General features: G+C 38.3%; 1 protein-coding gene across 1 annotated transcript; it reads left to right on the top strand.

The window, feature by feature from the left end:
- Window positions 1-3,012: 3,012 nt before the first annotated feature.
- LOC107704190 (uncharacterized) lies at window positions 3,013-19,623 on the top strand. The gene is made up of 4 exons (XM_016507078.1): window positions 3,013-3,149; window positions 8,018-8,121; window positions 18,385-18,534; window positions 18,618-19,623. Exons 1-4 carry the CDS (start codon window positions 3,077-3,079, stop codon window positions 19,071-19,073), a joined length of 783 nt encoding a protein of 260 aa, XP_016362564.1. The 5' UTR covers window positions 3,013-3,076; the 3' UTR covers window positions 19,074-19,623.
- Window positions 19,624-20,851: the final 1,228 nt, after the last annotated feature.

Genomic DNA, 20,851 nt, shown 5'->3' with positions numbered 1-20,851 from the left:
GCTGATGACACCGTTTTGTTTTTGAAGGATGCCTCTCAGGTTGCGGTAGCATTAGAGACTCTTAAGCCCGTTTCTAAAGCCTCTGGTCTTCGCCTTAACACTAACAAATGTGAGTTACTCCCAGTTGGGAATTGTTTGGAATCCTTAATTTGTAATATTCCTGTAAGAGAGAATTTACAGACCGATGAGCTTACTTATTTGGGAGTTAAAATAATCAAAGACGATAAAATTAGATTCCCTTCCAATTTTCTTCCGATTATTGAAAAGACACGTAAGGTGTTGAATCATTGGTTGCAAAGAGATTTATCACTCAAAGGCAGAGTTCTGCTCACTAAAGCAGAAGGTATCTCTCGATTATCATATGCTGCTCAATCAATCTCTGTTGACAAACACACGTGTAAACTAATTGACGGCATGTTGACAAAATTTTTGTGGAAAAATATAATTCATTATATTAAAAAAATCAGTAATACTGAATTCATATGATAAAGGCGGTCTGAATTTTGTTGATTTTAGCTCTCTAAACAGTAACTTTAAAATAAATTGGATAAGACAATATCTTCAAAATTCTTCATCTGTCTGGAATATAATTCCTCGATTTATTTTCTCTCATTTGGGTGGCTTAGAATTTATTTTGATGTGTAATTATAAAATTGAAAAACTTAAAATCAAACTTTCTAAATTTTACCAACAAGTACTGTAGAGTTGGTACTTAGTGCTCGCCATGGTTCTGGCTTGCACTCCCCTCAGCATGGTGGCGTGGGTATACCGTTCCCCATAGCGAACCCTAGAGGACGCAGTTCGAAGTTCCCATGAAAGGGAACGTCTCAGGTTTCTTATGTAACCATGGTTCCCTGAGTAGGGAACGATACACTGCATCCTCTAGGTTTCTTGCCATGCTGCGGACGCAAGCTTCAGACGAAGAAGTGAATGACGTGTGCTCCCGGCGCCTATTTATACTATAGTCGCGCCGGTAGTGACGTCATGGCGGTCGCCGGCCAAAGAGTTGGTGTTTTCTCAATGTATGCTTCAGACACGGGTCACGACGAGGCGTCCCCCATAGCGACCCCTAGAGGACGCAGTGTCTCGTTCCCTACTCAGGGAACCATGGTTACATAAGTAACCTGAGACGTTTCTGTTTGTCCTCCTAGACCTGAAAATACCTTAGTTGGCTCTATCTGTTTCTCGGAGTTAAAGCCAAACAACTATAAAATTAGATCCTTGTTTTTAAAAGAGAATATTTCTACGCCTTATGTTATTTTCTACTGGAACAATATCTTTAATAATGTAAATTGGACTCAAGTTTGGTCATTACCTGAAAAATTCCTCTTTACAAATAAGGTTAAGGAAATCTCATATAAATGAATTCATAGAGTTTATCCTACAACATAATTCCTACAAATAATTAAAATTGATATTGATTTAAAATGCTCTTTTTGTGAATGCTCCACTGAAACAATGTCTCATTTGTTTTGGTCCTGCCAATATACCCAGCATTTTTGGAATAATGTGGAGGTTTTCATTGCTGATAATATTTTAAAACATTTTCCTTATCTTATAAACACATGATTTTGGGTTATTATATCAAGCATCGCTCTTTAAAGGATGTTGGTTTTATTATACATTTTATTTTATTTTTATGTAAATTTCACATTCATAAATGCAAGTTTACAAAAGGCAAACCTCTTTTTATGGTGCTTGAAAAATAGATTAAAATGTTTGTAGATGTGATGTCAAAATCGTAAAATAGTAAAGCAATTAAAACGAATAATATATGTTCCTCCTTTAACATTTTCACATAATAAAAAAAAAATTATAAAAAAAAATGGTGCTGACCTGCAAAATATATTTTCTGTATTAAAATTGCATTGAAATGTAATATATATTTGTCTGTAAACTGATGCCTATGTTGTACCCTCTCATCCTTTTTTTTTTGTTTGTTTGTTTTTTCCTTGTTTACTTGAAACATTATATATAAAAACAAATATTTAGTACCATTTTATTAACCAATGTCTTTACTGCTGACTTTCAATGATCTAATTTAACCATACTAATAAGCAAAAATGACTTTAGTTAAACATAACATTTGTGTTTCATGTTATGTCTTCTCATGTGTCCTATTCTTCGTGCAATCCAGAATGGCAGTGAAAGGTTTGTTTGAGCTGTGCCCTCTACAGTACAGACGTGAATTTACATTTCCTTCATCCTGAGGCTTATTCATTTCACTTTTGCTGTGAAAGGGTTTTACATTTGCCAAAAAATACGTTTTTTATATTTAAAACAAGCAAGCAAGCCCAGCCCAGATGAGAAAAGGTAACGCAGAAGTAACTTAATGAATTACTTTCCATAACATGTAACTAAGTAATGCAATTAGTTACTATTTTAGGGAGTAACGCAATATTGCAATGCATTGCTTTTAATATTTTCCCCAACACTGACAGTCATCTCTGATAACATTTCCTCTCGGCTCTTGATTGTAATGTAGGAACATATACTTTCTGTAAAGATGCTTTGAAACAATACTTGTGAAAAGCAATATACAAATAAATGTGAATTGAGATTGTAAAAACACCTGCCACGGAAATTTTAGATCAATCTGATCAAAAATACCTGAACCACTAAACAGCGCAACCACACAAAATAACAAATAATTAAAGAGTTTATTTTCTGCCCAGTAGAAAATGCAAAGAGGAACAAAAAAGATTTAAAGGCATTTCAAAGCATTTTTTTACTGAATAATCAATGCACTTTCACTTTCAATTTACAAAAACAGTCAAACTCTTACTTCAGTGAAACATTCTTCAGTTTATCCTTTTAAAAAAATACTCCTGGCTCGAGCACGTTCTGGTTTCAGAGGAGTCATCTTATTAGAGCTCTGCATCTGTCAAGTGTTATGCGTAGCGCAACAGTCATTCTTAATAATTTTGTACAAAAGAGGCTTGAAGATGAGCTCCGCCTTTAAGGAAATTCAATCACGTGATTTTCAGTATCTGAAAGAAAAGAGAAACCATCTCGAGCGCAACTAAACAGCACGGTGCGCACCCGAAAAACAAGCGGTTGATGCATTTCCTTTATCATGTCAAGTGCGGAGAAGCGATATGATGGATCTGAGGAGGACATTCAATTCGTGAGAAAGCCCAGCGATATTGGTAAGTTTATTAAACCTTCCTTTTGTCTAAAATAAAAAAAGACTACAGCTTCGGAGATTGTATTGAAATAAATATCTGTTGAAAATGGTCTTAATATCAAATTCGGGTCTGGAGCAGTGTTATTTGCCAAACTTGCTCTGTGTCGAACCTTTTCTGATCTACCTGCCTGTTTGCGCTTATTGAACCACCATGTGCTGGTTACGCCCTCTGGTCAGAACAGTGTTATTCAGACCCGGATTGGCTAATCGGGAGCACCGGGATAATTCCCGGTTGACCTGTCTGTTTTTTGGCCGCTAGGGCCGGTGTGTTGTCATACCACTGGGTTGAAATATATTATATCGCAGCATATATTATTATTTTCACCAGACCATACCATTAACATTCCTAGTTTGAGCGGGACTGGCGCTAACGGCAATGTCCCTTCACCGTCCGCGTTTTGATTCTGCCAAATCAGTTTGGGCAAATGCAATTGATTCATCATGAGCCGAACATTTAGCAAACATTCAATCTACCTGAAGGAAGACGTATTTCATTATAAGTTAATGCTGTTAACTAGAGAGACCGAGAGAGAGAGAGAGGGAGAAAGAGAGATAACACCTTCTAGTGTATTCTTAAACTTGGACCTCATTATGTTGAAGTACAAATCCAAGCGCCAGAAGCAGCCCACACTCTCTAAGATTTCTTTCATTGAAAAGTATGCATTTTCATTCACTCACAGGCTATATGGTTGAAATAATAATTTAGTTCAAAATTGTAAGTGCCTATATTATAAAAAAAAGTGCTTAAAAAATGCTTTATTGACTGACGTTTCATAGACCTTCAGTTGTTATGCTTTCAAATGTCATGCCATTTCTAATTTCACAGTATTTTCACCTCCTAAATTAGCTACACTTGTTGTGAAGTCACAATTCTAGAATGGTAGGCTACAATTTACTCAGGCCGATGACATTTGTTGTATGACATTTAAAATTATTTTTAAAATAATTGTACATAAATGGGTTAAGCAAAACAAATGTGATTATTTCTGAGAACTTTTTAACTGCAGGCAGATATAGGCCTACATTATGGTGCAGTACAAATATTTGGAGTGTCCCTTATTCTGTCCCTTATTTTCTTAAAGAATAAACACTAGAGAAGGCAGCGAGTGTTATCACTATGTCGGAGACACGCTAGCTTTCCCAAGGCAGACGAACTTAGAGTGGTTACAATCATCCGGGTTTAAATCGCGCTCAAATTGATTTGATTTTGACGCAATATTTACACTGAAGCTCGCAGGCTATGGTAAGTGGCACGACATTTCCCGACCAGGCGCCGAGTGCTGCCAATCACAGCACACACTGACATAAAATATGTGAAAAAGAATGTGTTTTTCGAACAACCTAGTATGAGAGCCTGGTCTAGTACTCCCCCAAAACAAAATCAAGACTTTGTAAAACAGCATAATAGGACCCCTTTAAAGAATCAGAATCACAATTGTCCCTTATTTTCCATTTCTGAAGTTAATTGGCAACCCTAATGATGACGTAATTATCTTTTGACTCCCCTGACAGCGGCATCTTGCTAAAAAAACAAAAAAAACAAACCTCAGTTGTTGGAGATATGCGAGTGAATAATAGATAAAAAAAAGTGGGCCGGTCTAAGGCATGAAATTCCAGGGCTGAAAATGATTCCCACTCCGGGCACGGGAAGATGTTTTAGGTTGGGGGTGCTGTAATTTTTGTGATTTTATTAAGAAACCATTAGGAAACAGTACCGAGTATATAAAACACATCAAAACTCCAGGAAACACAACAAGCATATGAACACACAACAAGGTGTGTGTGTGTTCACTGCTGTGTGTGTGCACTAAGGATGGGTTAAATGCAGAGCACTAATTCCTAGTATGGGTAACCATACTTGGCCACATGTCACGTCACGTCACGTCATATCGCTGAGAACAAAAGATAAATTAATAAACAAATTACTAAATCGCTGAGAACACTGCATAGCCCATACATTTGACTGAACACGGGAAATACATTAGCCTAAGCATTTAAAAAAATAAAAAATATAAAAAGTTTTTTTCAGTACATCCATGAGATTTCCATGTTCCACTTTTAAGACGTATCACTTAGCCACAACCTACAGATCCAACAACACAAACATAACATTCACAGACATAAAAGCAAGCATAGGCAGTGCTGCATGCATGATTTGGCGTGGCAGAATGCGCGCAACGCGCGCATCAAGTATGCATCAGTTTAATACAATAGATGCTATTTACACTAAGTGAAAATAGCAGTATTTTTTTGTGCAAATAGCTATAGATTCTATGTATACTATGTTAAAATTGCAGGATATTCTTTTAATTACTTATTGCAAATAGTGGCAATTATCTGCACCTCAGTATTGTAATACATTATAAAACAGTATGCAATAATAACTTGTTTAAATTTGTATTTTAATTCAAATTATTAAATGGATGCCACCTTATTGGGACAAAAGCCCTCCCTACACCTACCCTAACCCTACCTGATACTTTTTTTTTTTCAACTTTTTGATTATTTCCTTCATTTTTATTATCCACAAAAAAAAAGTAGTGCCAAACACTCGTCCAAAAATCCAGTAGGCAAATAACATAAGGTGCGTAAATCCAAAAATACAAGGATACAAAGATGAAAGAGATCCGCACTCAAAAAATTTAGCTCAAAAGGCTTATTCCATTTATTGCTCAGAGGTCACACAAATATGTGCAAAGAAGTGCAAAAGTTCAAGTGCAAAACGTTTTCGGGTATTAACCCTTCCTCAGTGCCATGTGCTACCAAGCAACACCTGCGCTCATTAAAACATGTACTACCGTAATACTCCTAGTATCACGAAGATCTTTCAAACAAATACACATATATATCTCAAATCTATAACAAAATACAGCAAATGCATTTACAAGTCATCCCAAATTATCCATATACAGCAAAATATACATATATACCAATAAAAATCTCATGACTCCACAGCACTTCTTTGCACATATTTTTGTGACCTCTGAGCAATAAATGGAATAAGCCTTTTGAGCTGTATTTGGACGAGTGTGGATCTCTTTCATCTTTGTATCTTAATTTTTATTAAAAATAAATGCTTTTCTGATGTGATTTGAAATTTGAAAAGGGAGACAAAAAAGTTCGCCAAAAGGCAGATTCGAACTCGGGTCGATCGCGTCAAAAGGAGTATGACACACGCTTTACCATTTACACCACTGAATCTGACGATTGATCGCCGTCTTTTGTAATGTTGACTAGCCCAATCACAGGTTGGTGGGTGGAGTTGGTGTAAATAGCCTCTCATCAAATTAACAAATGAACTGTACACAAGACATATCCTACTGTAACTGTACAATGCAATTCATAGTCAATAACTAATTTAACTAATTCATAGTCACTGAATTTAAATTTGTGTAACAATACTGACTCAATGCAGAAGCTGCTTGGTCATCTGAGTGAGCTTTGAGTTGTACAGGCAATGAAGTGAATGCTGTCATAGCTTTATGGATGCGGGCCCCAAACTGCCTGGGCTCCTGGGCTCATATGCACATGCATACCCTCCAGATGCTACACCACTGATTGAAACATTTTGAATCAATTGTGATGTAAGAAAACTTCATTAACTGAAATCATGTGAATTTGAGAGTTTGACGCACTCGAAATCACCAATTTGAAAAGGTTTGATGGTTCATAAAGCAGTGTTTGAAAGTGCTCATTACTAATATACATTGCAGGATAGGCAACATTGTTTAAGAATATACTGTAGTTCATGAGCATTTGGTGGAATTATTTTTTAAAACTATTTGTCTTATGACTTCTATGGATTCTATGGATACTGTCTGGTTCTATGGAGACATTTTTAAACAGTCTGGTTCTATGGATACATTTTTATTTATTTACTTTCTTCTTAATGCCATTCCAGCATCTATGGCTATATTTATAGCGAGAACCAGTTAATCCATACACAGTTAATCCATACGCAAGTTGGGGGAGGGACAATTTAGAATGTTCAGTTCACCTAACCTGCATGTCTTTGGTCTGTGGGAGTAAACCCACACTGAAATTAATAATTGGTAAAACAAAACAAAAAATGATCAGTAAAATACCATAAAATTAAAATTAAATGGTAAAATTATCGGTATCTGTCCAAATTACCCAATTAACCAAAATCACTGCAACACAACTGGTGCATCATATTGGCAATGCAATTTGGTGTATTTCTTTTTTTTTTAATACACTGCAAGTGTTTTCTTGAAAGTTTAATCTAAAATTACACAATGTCATTTAACATGAAGTATAGATAGACAGACAGACAGACAGACAGACAGACAGATAGATAGATAGATAGATAGATGAAAAAAAATATATATATGTAACACCTTTATGCTTTCAGCAGTTATTTACATAATGTTGCTTACTCGTAAGTTTTTTCTGAGTTAGAAAAGAATGCAAAATATTTTTTGTCTGAACTGCTGGAATTTTTTTCACATAAATAGTTAGGGGCTTAAATATTTGGAAAAATGTTTAAAATAACTTGATTTTAATACTTAATTATAAATAAATAAAATAAGACCAATTCATATGTTGGTACATTTACATTGACATATATTAATTTAGCGGATGCTTTTATCCAAAAGTGACTTACAAATGAGGAATACAACAAGCAATTTATTATAAAGAGGCAAATAAACATGAGAAGTGCTCGTAATACAATGTTTCAGACATCTTTTAGAATAGTAAAAGATAGAACAGGGAGGATTTTTTTTTTTAGCAGGGTGCAGTTAATTGCTGACCGACAAAATGAAATTTCAGCATGTTGGTAGTATTTAATATGTGTTATTTCCCCATTAGATCCTTATGATGATGATCCGAATACTTTAAGAGCTGAATTATCCTGTGGTCACATCACTGGACCACAGACACTGACAGACTACTGCAGAATACAGCTGATTGATGTAAGTGTGATTGTTTTTACATTTTTAAAGCAGTTCTCTTTCAAGGAAACTCCACACTGCATCAATGATGCTATGGGGAACGCTCCAGCGTGATTGCGTCTGAAGCACGTGTTGAATTACTCCAATCTCATTGGTGCAGTGTCATCCCCTGATGAGTGACACCATAACCCAAAGCTATAAAGATTCCCTGACCAAACATCATAGGCTTCTGTGTCTTTAGTAAGTGCCCTGTGTTTGTAAGTCTTATTTGGTGGTGTTTGTTCCATAGGATTAAATTGATAATTATGGCCAATAACTGGAAATCTGTCTGTGAGCTGCCTGGCAGTGGAGCATGCAATGTCAGCTCTTGAAGGGGCTGACTGTGTGCTAGGGGTGGGCGATATGAGCTAAAATTCATAGCACAATATTTGACACTGTCCAGGTGATATCTATATTATATTGCGATATGATAAAAAAAAATTACAGGCAAAATATTTTAACTTTATATAACTAGAAAAAGTGAGGGATTGGAAAAATATTTTTTTATTGTGCCATTGTTTTTCTCAAAAAGTGCAAACATGCAACATGAGTTAGGCCTGTATGAATTAAATTAATTAAATTAAATATTATGTGTTTGAGTAGGCCAGTGGTTCCCAAACTTTTTCTGCCGGGCCCCCCTTTTGTAGAGAAAAATATTTCCAAGGCCCCCACCCCCTCTTTTTTTTTTTGGAAAGCCTCTTATGCTCACCAAGGCTATATGTATTTATTAAAAATACAGTAAACACTGTAATATTGTGAAATTTTGTCAATTTACATTATCTATTTGAATGTTTTAACATATGGGCTACTGTATTTCTGTGATGCGCAGCTGTATTTTCAGCATCATTACTCCAGTCTTCAGTGTCACATGATCTTCAGAAATCATTCTAATATGCTGATTTGCTGCTCAGTAACCATTTCTGATTATTGTCAATGTTGTAAACATTTGTGCTGCTTAATATTTTTGAGGAAACAATTTTTTCACGATTCTCTTATGAATATTTGAAATGGTCCTTTGTGTCAGAGCACTGGAGTTCGTCGGAAATACTGTAGAACGCGGCTGTGTGGAACCTTATGTTGGCCAATCAAATTGTACCTGTATTGGCAGGGACTCCGCCAACTTATATAGGGAGAGCCCGGGGAAAAGGGGCAGTGTGTTTTACGCAGTTCACTGAATTGTTAAGCTCATGCAGTCTATGTTCAATAAATGCCTAATCGTTAAATAACATTGTTGTTCCCTCTCATGACATGGTGTCAGAAGTGGACGTTGCACCCACGACCAAGTTCGCCTTATTTTGAGTGGTATAATGTCCAAGTTCAATGCACCAGGGGCTTTCGACTTCGCACAGCCTGCGACCTGGCCTGCATGGATCCAGTGGTTCTCCCTGTTTCGCATTGCAATGAAGCTGAACAAGGAAAGCGGTGAAGTACAAGTCAATTCCCTGCTTTATGCAATGGGTAAAGATGCCGAAGCGATATTCGGATCATTCACATTTGCCGAAGCATCGCATGCAAATAATTATGAGACTGTTGTTGGCAAATTTAATGAACATTTCGTTCCCCGGAGGAACGTCATACATGAGAGGGCCTGTTTTCATCAGCGCACACAGCGGTCGGGAGAGACTGTTGAGGCTTTTGTGAGATGTCTCTATGAATTGGCTGAATACTGCGAGTTCGGCGCGAGCAAAGAGGAACAAATAAGGGACAGAGTCGTCATAGGAATTGCAGATCGTGACGTTTCCCAAAGGTTACAAATGGAACCTGAACTGACTTTGGACAAAGTGGTCCAGATCGCGCTGCAGTCTGAGCTCATTAAGACCCAAAATGTGAGCGGGGGAGTGGCTGCTGAAGTGAGCGAGGTACAGCATGGACACCGGAAAGGCACGAAGCGCTTTACGAGACCACCAAATAAGGAAAAGGGTGGTGAGAGGAAACAAGCCATAGACTGCACACGTTGTAATCGCACACACACAGAGAATAATTGCCCCGCACATAATAAGCGATGCAGGAGATGCAATAAACTGGGACATTTTGCCATTGCATGTAAAATGAAAAAATGTCAAAGAGCTGGTAGTGTGTGACACAGAGACTTGTGATGCATTTTTCCTCGGGTCTGTGATGAATAAGTCTGCTTCTGAGGACAGGTGGTCCGTTACTCTACCTATACAGAGCAGATCAGTCAAGTTCAAAATTGATACTGGGGCCGACATCATCATCATGTCTCACTGTACATATGAAAGCTTACAAGGGTGCCCTCCACTGGACAAAACCAGTATAAATGTGAGAAGTCGTGGGGGAAAAGTGAGCTGTATGGGAAAAATTCCTAGCAAATACTGAATGTAAAGGGAACATTTTAGAATTTGGGGTTTTTGTTGTAGATGGGCCATTTACTAACAATTTGCTCAGTCGAAGCACTGCTTGTAAGATGGGCCTAGTACAGAGGGTGGATGAAATCACAGACTACGATGATGTCTATGGAGACATTGGCTTGCTCAAATGTGAACCAGTGAAAATTGAACTTAAGTCAGATGCCACTCCTTATAGTCTGGCCAGCCCTCGCAGAATTTCCTTTCCCCTGTTGCCTAAGGTAGAACAGGAGCTCAAACGCATGCAGTCCTTAGGGATAATCTCTGAGGTCGACAAATCAGAACCAACCTGCCAATGCTTGAGGAAAAACACCAGCTTCAACCTATTGATTACAAAGCTGTTGAGTAGAAAGATAAGGCTGCAAAGGAATCCTACAAGTTCTTCTATGATCGGAGACACTCTGCTCGTGTTTTACCAGAACTCCAACCTGTGGAGAAAGTTCTTGTTAAACTGGACAGTGAGAAAGGACTGAACATTTAAAAACTCCTGTGGTTGCTCCTGCTGCACCTGTGAAGGCACCACCAGTCATAACTTCAAGTGGAAGAGTTGTGAAAACACCAAAACGTTACTTAGACTAAAATCAGCTTACAGAGACTCATTGGAGTGTTGCTTTGTTCTATTGTTCTTGTTTGGGAAAACAAAAAGAGGGGGGAGGAAGAGAGAGATTAAGAAGAAAATGAGAAGAAATGTTATATATTGTTAATTTCTTTAATTGGTAAAAGAAAAAAAAAGAAAACACAAAACAACCACAGTAATGTAGTTTCATTGTGTTGCAGTTGGTTATTGTGTTGAAAGAAAATATAATGTTCTTTTTCAAAAGGGAGGGAGATGTGTGGAACCTTATGTTGGCCAATCAAATTGTACCTGTATTGGCAGGGATTCCGCCCCCTTATATAGGGAGAGCCCGGGGAAAAGGGGCAGTGTGTTTTATGCAGTTCACTGAATTGTTAAGCTCATGCAGTCTATGTTCAATAAACGCCTAATCATTAAATAACATTGTTGTTCCCTTTTGTGACAGTGGCATCAGTTTACTGTCATGGATTTGTCATGTCATGTCGCGTCACACCGCATCCACAGATAGAACATAACTGAGTTCTGTTTGCTTTTGTCAAATCGCGCTGCTTGCGTCTGCTGTAGACACGTTGTTTTGGTATTTCTGAATCTTAAGTATATTCATAATCTGCTTTAAGTTTACCTGGCACTGGAAGTCCTTTCACAAACTTGTAACTTATGCTTAGAGCAGAACCATACATCGTTAATTTATATTTCTACATGGCTCCCTAAAATACAATGCTGATTCTTCAATTGCGCCATCTAGTGGTCTGTTATTGATACAACCACAACTTCTACAACTGATAACGGAGCGCTCAAGCGGGTACTGCGAGTCATGTTGAGGTAATTAAAATGTCAAATTCATATTTTGCGTTAAATTATTTACTTATCAGGCAAGTGCCCGCATGATAAGCGGGAAAATTACGCAGTGCAGTCTTTATTACCCTGCAGAGGTTTCTTTTGCAAAATAATCTGCTGACTGTACACTATCCCTCAGCCTTGCTGTGCCCCCCTTGTAATAGCTACGCGCCCCCAGTTTTGGGAACCACTGGAGTAGGCGATTTGCGCTCTATTAATTTGGTCTACGATGCTCTGTGTGTTTGATTACTAATGCCTGTGTAGTACGGCGTTGCACACAGAGGACAAAAACGTTCAGCCTCAACTCTTTATCGTCATTTGTGTTCAAATTTGCGAAGCATACCAAATTGAACAAAACAATATTAATGCAAAATTTGAATTCATGAATATATAACGTATCCACGGTATAGCAAAATCCATATCATGGAATATTTGATTGCCAACAGATTTACCAAGCTGTCATTCAAACAGTATATATACAAATTTAGGGAAAACAGCCTAAGCTGGATATAGGCTACAGCAGTCGGCTTAATTAAATGGCGCAACAGGCAGCTCTCTTTTAACACAGACTTTTAAGAAGGGATGGATGTTTGCTTCAAGTGATAGGCCAGGTAAGTGAAGTTATATTATCTTGCTGTATGTATGTCGTATTCTTTACGTTTTTGGACTAAAAGCAACCAAAAAGCCATTTTAAAGTGGTTAAGCAAATAATAATAATAATAATAATAATAATAATAATCGGCAGGGATCCCAGATCAATACAATTAGTGTGCCTCCTCTATTTTAAAACCCACGAGCCGCCACTGGTATAACGCCCACCCCTACTGTGTGCACTGTGAACTTCTTCCTCTGAGCACATTCTGCTCCCACCTGGCCATCTTCGAGGAAAGCAGCCAGGCTTGTGCCCCTTATGGTTTGGCTCAGATAATGGGGGTCGCAGATTAAACTGGCTGAGGAGCTTGAGACTTGCCTGTCCTTTTCTCAGCTTTCACCTGTTGGCTCCAGCGCCTTTATTCATGGTTAGGAAGCACACCCCATGGTACTTCCATTCTGAGTGAAGGACCGCTGCTGACTTTATCATCTTCCGAGGAAATCGATATGGTTCGCATCAAGGCTGGGGAGGTTGAGGATTCGGCACCTCTCTCCCTGGCTTATGAGAAGCTTGTGGAGGCTGTCACTCATGCTGTAGCCAAGTTAAACATCGACAGAGTTACAGTCTGAAACAGAAAGAAACAGGAAGCGCATTGGAGATGCAAGCTAGACAATCTTGTCCTGTCTAGCAGAGTACAACCTCTATGTCGAGGCCACACCGAGGTATTGAGGTCTTGGAATAAACAGTTTTCGGCCGATGCCCAGGGTTGAAGAGACACTAGCCAGTTATCTCTTCCTTAAGGCTACTTCATCCCTCAAGGCCCCAGCATTGCCCACCTAGCCATGTTGAACAACATCATCGCTGATGGGAAAAGCTTATGCATCGGCAGGTCAGCCAGTGGCATGCCTGCACACTATATGTATTCTATTGGGTGGGTGAATGAATGGTGCTCTTCCACCTTGAGCAAGGTGTCTAACCCCCAATTGTTCCCTGGGCACTGGAGCAAAATGGCTGCCCACTGTTCCGGGTGTATGTCCACAGTGTGTGTGTTCACTACTTACTGCTCCTAATGGTTGTGCATTAACTTGGATGGGTTAAATGCAGAGGACAAATTCAGAGTATGGGTTACTTCACTTTATGGTTGAATCCAGGAGAAAGACAAGTCCTTCCTTATGGACACCCTGCTCTCTCCTCTCAGGAGAAAACGGATCTGAGGACCATCATTCTCACTAAAAGGCTTCAGGAAGGAGGTTCTGATGCCAGTGTTCAGGTCTCTGAGGGCAGGTCCCTCCAGGGAAAAGTGGTTGGTCTACACCAGCTCAAAGTGCCCACTCCTTAATGGGTTCAAGATGTTAACTCTGAAACTTATTGTGACCCAAATTCTGATCCGAGGACTAGTTTGTCACAATAGAGCTTAAAGATGCGTAGTTCCACTTATCCATCCTTCCTCAATACAGGAAATTTCTCAGGTTTGCTTTCAGGGGCAAAGCATACCAGTTCTTCCTTTTCAGTCTAGCCTTGTCACCTCGCACCCTCACAAACTGGATGGATGCAGCTCTTGCTCCGCTGTGACTCCAGGGAATATGACTGGCTAATCCTAGCTCAGTCAGAGGAAATGGCAATTTGACAATGAGGTGTCATCCTTGCCCACATAAGGTGCTTAGGTTTAAAGTGGAACTTGGATGGCTGAAGTACACATTGGACTTAAGACTGAGCTCTAAGAAGAGTGTCCTTTCTCCATTACATAGAACCACTTTTCCTAGGGGTGGTATGGGACTCCACTATGGTACAGGCTTGTCTGTCTCCTGCTCATATCCAGTTTATTCTCTCAGCCATAGGCAAGATCAGACTAGGCCAGGCTGTCACTGTGAAACAGTTTCAGAAACTGACTTTCCTCTCAGGCTGTGACATGTCCTCATGTATTTCGCAGCCAGTGCTGCTGTCTGTCTCTCTCCTAGTATTATTAGGGGCCAAGCACCGAAGGTTCGATGGCAACTATTGTATCCGTTGGCGTTCTTCTTCTTCTTCTTCTTCCGCTCTGGAAGTCTATGGCAGCCCATAGAACCGCTTATGGGAAAGTTGTTAAACTTGGCACACTGATAGAGGACAGTCCCAACATTAACCATAGCAAATTTGGAGTCTCTAACTCAAGCTCTCTATCGCCACCACTTGTCCAAAATATCACTCATGTTTATGCGAATTTATGCTAATACGGTTCTTAAGGCACAGAAGGAAAATTATTTTTTCCTCTGATTTTTTGGCTCATGCCGAGTTGAATGGACAAAATTTAAAAATCGTAAGGTTTAGTTTTTTCGTTATTTTTAATAATTCGAAAAACCTACTTTTCGAACTCGTCCTAGAGGGTTTGTCTGATTTTCACCAAAATTAGCTCAGATCATCTTCAGACCATGCTGGCTAAAATTTATGGAATTCAAGTTGATTCGTCCAACCGTTCTCGAATAACGCGTAAACGAATTTGACGAAAAGCATGCAAAAATGGATGTGAGGCTATATCTTTGCAACGGTTTGGCGTATTGAGACCAAACTTGGTGTGTGTTATAACAAGCATGACCTGAGGCTACATGCAGTGTTTCGGCACAGTGCCCCCTAGTGGTCAGGAGATGGAAAATGGATGTTTTTGCTTATAACTTCTCAATGGTTTGGCCAAAAATCACAAAACCGGTCTCTTTAGATACGGTGGATGAATTTTCCCATGTCAGCCATTTTGGGCGTCGGCCATTTTGAATTTTGTCATGAAATGCTATATTTTACGAAAGCATTGACGTATCATTACGAAACTTGGTATGTGTCTTCGGGACCATGCCCTGATGGTACTCAAAAAGTTTGAGGGCAAAGTTTGACCTTGTGGTCAAAAGTTGTAATCACATTTCTAAAAATGCTAATAACTTTTGCTTACATTAACCTATTGTAATGAAACTGATGTTGATAAATTTGAGTCAGATCATCCTCAGACCATGCTGACAAAAAGTTATCGATTTCGTGTTGATAGATGAAACCATTTTTGTATAGCGCAGCAACAAATTTGAGGCATGATGTCAAAATGATTCTGAGGCTGTATTTCTTCAACGCTTTGACATATTGAAAAAAAAACTTTGTGTGTGCCATTGTCACCTCACACAGAACACAACACACCGATTTGATACCAGCACCACCTATTAGTCAAAAGTGTTAACCCTTTAAATCATATTACTTGTGGTTGTATATATGATTTTTCAGCCATTTTAAATTAAATCATCCTAAAATGGCTTCAGTTACACATTGTTGCAGTTGGTCTGATGCTCCATGCCATGCTTTATTTCCTAATTTTGCCGCTGGAGTGCTTGGCCCCATAATTGCTGCTTGCAGCTATATTCTTTATTTATTCCTCTTCGGTCATGGCTGTAAAGTTTTTCACAACGTTTGTGAATTGGTTTATGTAGAGGTCTCTTATTGAGATGAATTTGTGGCAGTGGAGGAGAAAGTGCACCTCTTTCTCGATTTCTCCTGTCCTACAGTGTCAAGTCAAGTCAAGTCACCCTTTATTTATATTGCGCTTTTAACAATACAGATTGTGTCAAAGCATTTTTACAGCATTAATTAGGAAAACAGTGTGTCAATAATGCAAAGTGATAGCGATGTAGCAAGTACATCGGGTGTTATGGAATGTGTTCCCGGTTCCAGTTGACCTAATTAATGCAGCCTAAAAATCCTTTAACGGATTTGAATATTAGAAATGTGTTAGTGTGTTATGTGTAAGCCAGGTTAAAGAGATGGGTCTTTAATCTAGATTTAAACTGACAGAGTTTGTCTGCCTCCCGAACAATGTTAGGTAGGTGAGCACACAGTAGCCATGTTTACCTGTGTCTGCCGGTCTCGATGGCTAGACTGTGCTCACTGAGCCTCTACTTGGTCAGGATCCGTCTCTGGTTTGTATCTTGGACACTGTGGAGATATTCTTACAATTCATAATTTGATTTTAAAGTTTGATCGAACTGTAATTTACATTGTGTTTTAGTTTCCTGATTCCAGATATGTATTTTTAGATTGTTTGATAATTTTAATTTATTTTAATGTTTGGGTGAGAAGCGGTGTAGGTCTGAGACTAATTAGTTTTAGTAGAGTTAGTCAGGTTAGTAAGTCTCAGAATCAGCTGACTGAGGCAACTTTTTTCAGGGTTCAGTTATTTGGTTTGTAATGCTATAAAATTTAGCTCAATTTCAGATGCATCTCAAATTTGAGGAATATTTGTTGCATAATAATAAACAATGGGAATTAGCCTAATTCTGCCCTACATGCATTATTGGGTGTTCTCCTTTGTAGTTTTAGAATGAGTTTGCAGAATTCTGTGTGTAAGCCTTCAGTTGGATGTCCCATCTAGTGTCTTTGTATTCATTTTGAACAATATTCAGTTCTTATGTCAGTATTGTTTGGCCCTTTATGTTTCAGATTTGATCATTTTCTAAGTTGTTTCTAGTGAAACCATTTTTCACCATTTGGTTGATTTTTTTTTTTTTTTGTTTACTACTATATTTCGCTTTCTTTTTCAATCTCCTGCTTTTTGAAATATGGAATTTATTTCATTTGTAGCCAAATTAACACCATCTTTAGTTGTTTCAAATTGTTTTCAGTTCTTCAGAATTGAGGGCTTGGATACATTTGTCTATGCTGTCTGGAGCCCATCTGTATCTCTGCTGGACTTGATACATTTGACAGCTTTCCAGTCTGTTTTATGTTGGAGTGTGATGTTTTTTAATATAAATGTTAGTTTGGTTATGGTTAGAAAGTAGAGTTTGTTGTTTGACAGTGAATGCGAAGGAGGACCAAGACCTGAACAACATGTGAAGACAACACTAAAGAGTCCCCTCTGATCCTGCCATTAAGTACTGTATGTACAGGCCTAAGTCTTGGCAGAGGTGCACTAAATGTAAAGGGCACATATTATGCCCCTAAGATGAAAAATTGTCGTGGGTGTCCCCAGAATGTGTCCGTGACATTTCAGCTCAAAATACCCCACAGATCATTTATTATAACATGTGGAAAATGTCATTTCTGGGGTGTGTAAAAAGAAAGCTGTTTTGGTGTGTATCGCTTTAAATGCAAATAAGCTGCCCCTTCATCAGAAGAGGGCATAGCATTTGCATGACTGAGAGTGTCAGCCACAGATAAAGGAAAACTCTAAACAGGTGTTTGGGTGGTGGATTTATAGGCCTTTTCTGTTGCTGCTTCTTGTCTTGGGTTTGCTCCTGGTGGGGTCAAAGTAATTCTTTAAACCTAAGCTGGGTTATGTGCCTAAAGTGTCAACTAACATACCATGTTCTGTGGTCATGCAGGCCTTTATCCTCCTCCATTTCAGTCGGTGGGCAAAGAGAAGCTAAACTTGCTTTGCCCAGTTAGGGTGCTTCAGTATTACATCCACCGTTCTACCCAGTGGTGTAAATGTGATCAGTTGTTTAGGTTTTCGGGTCACCCAGGCGGGGGTCCTCAGTATCCAAGCTGTGTTCCCGCGAAAGTGAATGTCTTGGTTACGACTGTGACCTTGGTTCCCTGAGAAGAGAATGAGAAGCTGTGTCACCTTGCCATACTTCCTGCTTACCTACGAGCAACTTAATTAATTCAGCCAATCAGAAGCTGATGTTTGGTACCCGGGTATCCTTTTATAGTTTCCGAGTTCGCCGTCATGCGTCACGGGGTGATGTTGTAAAAATGAGATTGGAGTAATTTAACACGTGCTTCAGATGCAATCACACTGGAGCATTCCCCATAGCGTCAACATTATGACACAGTGTGGAGTTCCCTTCTCCCGGAACCAAGGTTGCAGTCCTAACCCAGATGTTTTCCTTTACGTTTTTTTTTTTTTTGCTCAAAATTAATTGCAGGGTAAAGCTGAGCTAAGATGCCCTTTGTGTCAAGAACAATGGTCTTACACTGAAGTACGTAAACTAGCCAAACTCACACCTGAAGAACAGCTATACTTTGAGGAAAGACTTGCCAACAACGCTACTAGAAAGATAACAGACATCAAGAACGTAAGGACATATTCTACACCTTTTTATTCTTAGAAACATCTGTATGGTTCAGTTATTGTTCATGTTCTCTTTCTGTCTCACAGTGTCCTGGTTGTGATTGGTTGATCGAGAGATCAGACTCATCTAATCTCAGCGTGCAGTGCACCGTTTGCTCTGTAAAGAATAAAAAAACCTTTGAGTTCTGCTGGCAGTGTTTGAGAGAATGGAAAGGCCAGCGTCCTCGATCTGATCGATGTGACAATGAAGGCTGCAGCAACAGAGATCTGGATCTGCTGAGAGATTGTGCAACTATTATTTTACAAGATGCTGCAAATATTGTATGTCCAGCTGTTCGTGCCTGTATAACATGTGGTTTGCTGATTACCCACAACACACAGAGGTGTAAAAATATTGTATGCACTCGTTGTACTAAGGAGTTTTGTTTTGTCTGTCTGAAGCTCACACCTGACTGTCTGGCGACTAGTGATTACTATATTCCCTGTTCAGATGGTGTGGCTCCAAGACAGACTTCAATTCCAGTTTGGAGAGATAACCAATAAAAAACAAACACAGTTGTAGTTATGTGGTTAGATACTATTTAGAAAGCATGTGTAGTATAGTAATATTATATAAAAGGCCAGCCCAAATTAATAATTACTAATCAAATCTTTCACCCTGTCTGTTTCTCTGCCTACCTGTACCTCATCTGCTGAGACCATCACAGCCTTCAAGAAACAGCTGAATACACACCTCTAATTAGCATTTAGCTAATTCCTGTTCCTCATTTGTAGGTCACTGTGGATAAAAGTATCTGCAAAAAAAAAATGTAATGTTATCATTGTTTCAGGTTTGTCAAGCGTTAGTAAAGTCTGCTGTTTTAAGTGTAACATGTTATAAAGGTATTGCATGAAACATGGTAAGTGGTAATTATAAAATGCTTGTTCTGCACTTTTTTAGACTAAGAAAAGCCTGAGACCCATCAAGCACTTAAACCTCTCTTTATTTCATGTTAGCTATTTGCTAAAGTCACTATAGTGCATAACCAAGTGTCAGGTATCATTGTCATTGTTACTTGTGCAGTGAAAGAAGCTGTATGTCTAAATAATAAAGAGAATGTTGATGTGTAGCCTATGAGTATGTACTCCTTCACTATCCAAAGTGACTTTCAACAAATGAAGAAGGGAGTTTTTCTTAGAAAAAAAACAAACAAAAACAGAAATTTTCTTTAAAATGAACTCAGTGAAACATTAGTGCTGAAAAGGCGTGGACACTGTTATTTTTGCGACCTGACCTTCTGTATTTTTAATATAAGCTTCAGTGGTGAATGTACAGTTTGTGTGTGGATTCTGCGGAAATAATCCCCACTTCTCTCTTACACATTGCTTAAAACCTTCATGCTAAAAGCTTCTCATGCTAAATAATTAAATTGTTTGTTTAGAATACCCATTTATTCATTACATGTTTGATTCAATATTGAAAGTAAAAAAAAAAAAATGGAAAATGTTTTTTTTTTCCTTTATAATTTTTTTGAAGAAAAAAAACAAGAATTCGGATTTATTTGACATTTTTATCTATTTCACCCTATGTACAAAAAATAGGACCTGATGGACAAAGATGTCCCCATTGAAACTCATTAACATGGCAATATTTAGTCCCAGTGCCATTTAAGCATAAAATCATGCATTCTTTGTTAACAGGCTTAACAGGTTAAAAGACATTAAAAACCTTGAAATAGAGACATTCTCTTATCTCTTACTCATGAAAACAAATATCACTTAAAAGTAATAATAAAATAGTAAAAAAAAAATAAAAAAAAATAAAATAGTGGCACAGACCAACTGTTGTCAGTGTTTTCCTACGTACAAACATCTCACTGGATTATTACAATTAATGTCAAAACAAATGTTTGTAAATGTAAACTGATATTTCCTGCTGACACACTACAGCAAAAGATAGAAATGACTGGCTAAAAAATTTTTTTGAGGCTTGAAATACTAAAGTTTTTGTGAATTTTCTGAATGAAAGATCAAAATTTATTTTAGATTTATTTTACAGCCTTCTGTAATGTGGGGTTTTGTGTTTGGGTTTTGTTTCATGTTCATGTTTTCATGTCTTTTATTTTGTAATTGTTTCACCCTATTTGTGTCATGCTTCCCTTGCCCTCATGTATTCATGCCATTGGTTCTCTCGTTCATTGTGTCATGTTCTGATTGGTTGTCTTAGTCATGTGTCTTGTTTCCCATTGGTTTGTTCTTGTCATGTGACCCTCATTGTCTGATATAAGTAGCCATCATGTTCCCATAGTCTTCGTCGTGTATTGATGTTGTAACCTGCTCTC

This window comes from Sinocyclocheilus anshuiensis, unplaced genomic scaffold (assembly GCF_001515605.1).
Source record: "Sinocyclocheilus anshuiensis isolate Anshui unplaced genomic scaffold, SAMN03320099.WGS_v1.1 scaffold1228, whole genome shotgun sequence".
NCBI lineage: Eukaryota > Metazoa > Chordata > Actinopteri > Cypriniformes > Cyprinidae > Sinocyclocheilus > Sinocyclocheilus anshuiensis.
Note: the sequence above shows the minus strand (reverse complement) of the source record. Positions and strands in the feature narration are given on the sequence as shown.

What these genes read in the sequence shown, in the direction of transcription:
- LOC107704190 (XM_016507078.1), top strand. Translation starts at nt 3,077, where the DNA reads ATGTCAAGTGCGGAGAAGCGATATGATGGATCTGAGGAGGACATTCAA. An exon ending in GAGAAAGCCCAGCGATATTG is followed by an intron (nt 3,150 to 8,017) that starts GTAAGTTTATTA and finishes TTTCCCCATTAG; the next exon opens with ATCCTTATGATGATGATCCG. An exon ending in AGATAACAGACATCAAGAAC is followed by an intron (nt 18,535 to 18,617) that starts GTAAGGACATAT and finishes TCTGTCTCACAG; the next exon opens with TGTCCTGGTTGTGATTGGTT.